Source organism: Erigeron canadensis, chromosome 2, assembly GCF_010389155.1.
Source record: "Erigeron canadensis isolate Cc75 chromosome 2, C_canadensis_v1, whole genome shotgun sequence".
Lineage (NCBI taxonomy): Eukaryota > Viridiplantae > Streptophyta > Magnoliopsida > Asterales > Asteraceae > Erigeron > Erigeron canadensis.
Genome location: NC_057762.1, coordinates 28,604,319 through 28,609,711, shown reverse-complemented (window position 1 = coordinate 28,609,711; position 5,393 = coordinate 28,604,319). Strand labels below are relative to the sequence as shown.

Sequence of the window (5,393 nt, the reverse complement as noted above, 5' to 3'; positions counted from 1 at the left end):
ACTTCATCTATATACACAAAATCAAAAATGTCACCTTCATAGCGTCCATTTTTAAGTCGGTGATGGAGGTCACTCACTAAATCACCCAAATCGAATTCACCTCGCTCGCTTTTCATCTTTTCATATGCTTGAAAGAGGCAGTAAATAGTTTCTCTTTTCTGTTTTGTTAGAGTGGACAAACGACTTTCAGCCAATAAACAGTAACCCTCACAACTTAGTATTTCGGTATTGCATCCCCCTGCATGCAGGCCTCCTTTTATGTGTGATATAATTTCTGTGAACACTCTGGAGGGATCAAGTTTCTTTGTTAGACTTGAATTAAAGTGAGGCCAGTAAAGTGTACAAAATCGGTCATATGTAACCTCCCTTAGTCTTAAAAAAGTTTGCAATGCAACAGATCTTGAACTTGTATGGTTACCATGAGAAGCTTCTCTTGCCTTTGGAAACCTTTCAAAGAAAGAATTCCCTAATGTGCCATCCAACATCATAAGAAACTTATGAAATGTTATAAACAGAGGGTAATTTTTCACCGGAATGTTAATAAATGTGTCTACAATATCACTGAAATCTGATATGATGTCTGGATCATCAAGATTGACCTCTAATGATGTATTCCCATTGCATGAAATACTGTCCAACACATCAAAGCTTAAAGTCAGAAAACATAATCGATGCAACAAAAAAGAAAAGAGATAAAGAAATAAATATGCGCACACCTTGTAAGGTGGGAAACATGTTGCTTCACAACATGACACAAATTTGGGCTGAGAGTCACAAAAAGTTGTCGGATAACACTTGGCCTCCTGTCTTTAAAATTATCAACTTCTGAATCATTGATATTGTTTCTCCCCCCTTCCAAAATCCCTTCAGAAGCAACATAAAAAGCTTGTTCATTATGGAACAACGTCATAGTCAATATAGTGGTTTTTCCGGTTTCCGAACGCCCAATTATGAAAGAACTTTTGGAAGATAAAATAATCTCCATTTGTTCATCACTGACTTGCAAGGTAGATCATGTTGTTCTTTATCAGAGAGCAAATGTTTCACCACCCCATCCGACAAGGGGTAGAACTTCATAAGCAACAAGCTTTCATTTACTTTAGAGTTTTCAGCATAACTTTTACCATCGCCAGAGCTCAGTTCAGTATTCCTTATGGAACAAAATCGAGTAATTTCTTGGGATGCCATCCAACTCTTAGGAACTTGCAATTTCCTGAACAACATAAATATATTACAACAATACATTAAATATGCATGTATAGGCTGAAACAGTTTAGAGGTGGGAAAGTAAACCGATCAAAGCAAGTTGGGGTTGAGATGGGTTAGTTTTTAGTAGAGGTTGTTACATTCATGGACAGGTTTGATGACACATAAACCAGATTTTGTCTAACTTAATCCTGGGTTACTCGTATTCATTCGAACTAGTTTCTTTTAGAGGACCTGTTTGACATAGAAGGACAACAATATTGACCCTTAAATAGTTTACCCCTCCATGCATCTTTCTCTACAACGATAAATATAATCATTGGTGTATGCCATAAATATGCTCTCGAGACGTTTTGTGAGTTTTGGAATCTCTTGAAAAGGTAATACATCCCAAACCTTCAAAACTTGCACATAATTGAATTCCTTGATGATATCAGTTGTGCATATAACATATAACCCTGCAACCTTGAACTGTTTCAAAATATGCTGGGATTTTTCACAATGCAAGTCTACACTTCGGTTTTTGGGCCTCCAGCCACCAGAGAGTCTCAATAAAATATTTAAAACAAGCTTCTTCAATCGAGCAGTAGTCAGCTTTCCAAATGATCTTCTGAAGTTATCACTGAACAGGACCTAATGGCACGACGAGCAACAAATATGATAAGCAATAGTAGAATATTGCAAATTAACATATTTCGGTGAACTGTTATATTAACAAATACCTTCCATTTTGCACGTTTAAAAAGGATACTATTCTCGTTAACCAGATCATCAAGTTGCTCTAGCTCTTTCTTAGTATCTATAACAGTTATATTCAAGCATTCATCAGAATCAGCATCAAACAAACAATGGCGATTTCTTGCATCTTGAACTAGTTCTTCCCATACAGATTCACTATTTGTCAGGGTTCTTTCGTCTCCCAAAATCCGTAGACAATGTCTGGGCAAAAAATGAAGACAAAACATACACACTGTTAGACATACTTTTAAAACGAAAGGCTATTTGTAGACACGGAAGATTTCTTACATCTTATATACATTCCATACCTTGCTCTGGTGAGGGCAACATTAGTCCTTTGTGGACTAGACATGAATCCAACAGATCCATGGCTATTAGATCTGACTGTTGATAAAATAATAATATCTTCTTCTCCACCCTGAAACTCGTCAATCGATTTCACCTTTACTGAAAAACCATCAAGTTTCTCATACTTGTGAGGAAGTTTTTCTTGAATTGTAACAACTTGGGCAGCATAAGGAGACACAACACCTACAGTAAGCTTCTTGTTCGAGTCTTTCCATTCTATAAATGTCAAAGAAGAGAGGTTATATGTATACTCAGATACATACAATAGAAAAAGGTATATATAAATTTAAATGATATGAAAATGTAAGTTATGCTTCTAGTGTTACAATAATATCACTCCGGTTTTGTATGCACACCTTCATAGAGATTTTTTAAAATCTTAATCACAATAGCCACCTCGACCATATTTCTTTTGCTCTGTCCATCTTCATCCTTTTCTTCTCTTCCTCCAACAATATTTATAAATGAATATGAACCAAATAGTGGTCCTGAAAGATATTGCTTTTCATAATTTTCACATAACACAGTTTCTGCATCAAGGATCTGATTTTGATAAAACCTCCAATGAGGGAAGAAACTGATGGAAGGATGCATTCGATACTGAACATTTAGTAGATGCCGAGAATGACATGCATAACTCAGTCTGTCAAATAAGCTCCGTCCAAAGCCAGATTCAATACATACCTATCCACAAACATTCAAAAAGATTAACTGAAGAAGACAAATTATAACAATAGGAAGCAGAAAATCATTAAGGGACATACATTGCTTGTAACCATTGCAGGTAATTGGCACTCATCTCCAATGAGGATAGCATGCTTCATCCCTGGAAGCTGAAGAGGAATAGTGGACTCGGCCTCTTTTAACTGTGCAGCTTCATGTATGACCAAAATGTTCAAAGGCTTCATTGGAACCATATGCAACTTGTAGGAACTCGATATTGTGCAAAATATAAGAGAAGCTCTTTCGAAACAGAACTCCACTATTACATGTCTTTTTACAACATCTGGAAGACCTAGTACTTTGAGAGATATCTGCAGACCTCTTAAAATTGATATCAACTTGGCTCTAACAGAATTAATCAACAACATATTCTCCAACTCATCAGGCAATGGTTTTGATGTGAAAAGGTGCTCGAGTTCTTTTGAAACCAAGTTCTCTTTAAACAACAACAATTCAAATGAACTTAAGTCATCAGGCAAAATCGTCTTTATTATCGTCCTCTGTGATTTTGCTAACGAATGAAAAAGCCCATGTTCTTCCCACAGATTGCAAATCAGAAACAGACTCTGCTTTTCCATCCATGAAAATGAGAAGATCACCAGGTAATGTCTGGTAAGGCGGCTTGCCACGTTCAAAAGATTTGTTTCTCCACGGACCAACTTCAACATCATACACAGCTTTTCCATCGTGCCTGGCCTCTCGGATAGATAGAATTTGAGCAGATGGATATCTATGTATGATCTCCATAGAGCAAGCGAGTTCAGCACGTGTTTCCTCAAGCAAAGGATAAACAAAAGAACTGAAATACTGTTGTTCCGAATCAAAAGTAAGGGGTATCTTGTCCACCTGCACAAAGAGTCGTTTTACTGCAGATAAAGTCTCAAGAGGCCAGGTAAAGTAGCGATATCCACATTGTGTGTAGACAAACACACTATATTCTAAAACAGAATTATGGTTTCCACATAAACATCCCGGTCCAAATTCTATAAAGCAGCAAAGTTGACTTTGAGATCAAATAGTTCATACTTTGACCCCTCTTTCTTACATTTTTCCTCAATATTTACAATAATAAATTCAAACAAAAACTTCATAATCAAATTTTGTGCTAAGTACTAACCAATAAGCTACAATGATTACACTAGAGTTTTATTTTTTACTTTTTTGAATGACAAATTTGGGCTCATATACCCAAACTCCTAAAAATGTAGTTATGGTCAAGTCTTCTTCTTTTGTCAATTTACAACCAAAATTTCATAACTTTCCACATTTTTACAACACATTTTTCGTAATAAGACTAGAACACATTCCCACATAAAAAAAATAAAAAATAAAAAAACTTATGAAAATAAAAAAAAAAACTTAAGAAATAAAGATTAATGGGACAAAAATAAACCCATAAACTATAACCACGTACAGAAAACCTCGTCGTCCATTATTTATGTACGAAAAAAAAAAAAGAGATGATAATCACATACCTGGTTTTTGTAAAGGTCTTGATTAAAAATGTCATTCAAAGACCATAAAAATATTAGCTCAGCAAATTCATCTTTTTTTTTCCTAACCCCTTCTCCTCCTTCTTCAACTTCCATCATTATATAGTTGTTATTATTATTTCAGCAAAATATGTGTAAGAAAAATGGGGTTTTCTTTTTGTTTTATGAGATGAAAAAACTACATTAAATTTGAAGGGTGTTTTGTTTTGGTTGCAGAGAAAAAGTTGATGGAGCAGTAGTGAGAGAGTGAGCTGACGGATGTAACAGTATAATATGAGTAGGCAACACGCTATGCAGTACATTCCCTTTATTTTGATTGAGTTTTGGTGAATGTTCGGTGGTATAATATGGATTTAGGAATCCGTTATACATTTTTTGATAAGAAATTTTTTTCTTTTGAAAATAAGAAAACATTTTCCGATAAATTATATTTTTTTGGGTATACATTTTCTACGTAACTTTTTATTTTATTTTAATATTTACAGATTTTTACTCTAACATTTAGGTTGGATTGTTTAGTATGTTTTAATAAAACCGAATAAACACAAAATGAGAATAGATAGCAACTTGTTTATACTATTGAATTAATTTATATGTGATAACAACCTAAGTTTTTACCCATAAACGATTTACAAAATTGTGTTGCTTTAGTAACACGTTTGTTGATCCAACAAAAGAAAAGAATTTATCATACTATGTCTTATTTAAAATGTGTGTATTATGAAACTAGTATTTATAAACGATATGTTTCTAGTTCATGACAATTACACAAATGCCAAAATCAAAGGTTATGGTGAAAGTGTTCGAAAACAACAATATTATGATTAGTCGGTTAATTAGATCACAAATACACCAAAAAAAAAAATCGATCAACTTCTCAAATAA

The 5,393-nt window shown here is 34.3% G+C and overlaps 1 protein-coding gene across 1 annotated transcript; it reads right to left on the bottom strand.

Moving 5' to 3' along the window:
* Window positions 1–948: 948 nt before the first annotated feature.
* Window positions 949–3,383, bottom strand: LOC122588028 (probable helicase MAGATAMA 3). The gene is made up of 6 exons (XM_043760175.1): window positions 3,057–3,383; window positions 2,649–2,976; window positions 2,253–2,508; window positions 1,929–2,145; window positions 1,487–1,839; window positions 949–1,213 (listed from the first exon to the last, which is right to left on the bottom strand). The coding sequence occupies exons 1-6, from the start codon at window positions 3,381–3,383 to the stop codon at window positions 949–951; spliced, it is 1,746 nt and encodes a 581-aa protein (XP_043616110.1).
* Between the last annotated feature and the right edge of the window lie 2,010 nt (window positions 3,384–5,393).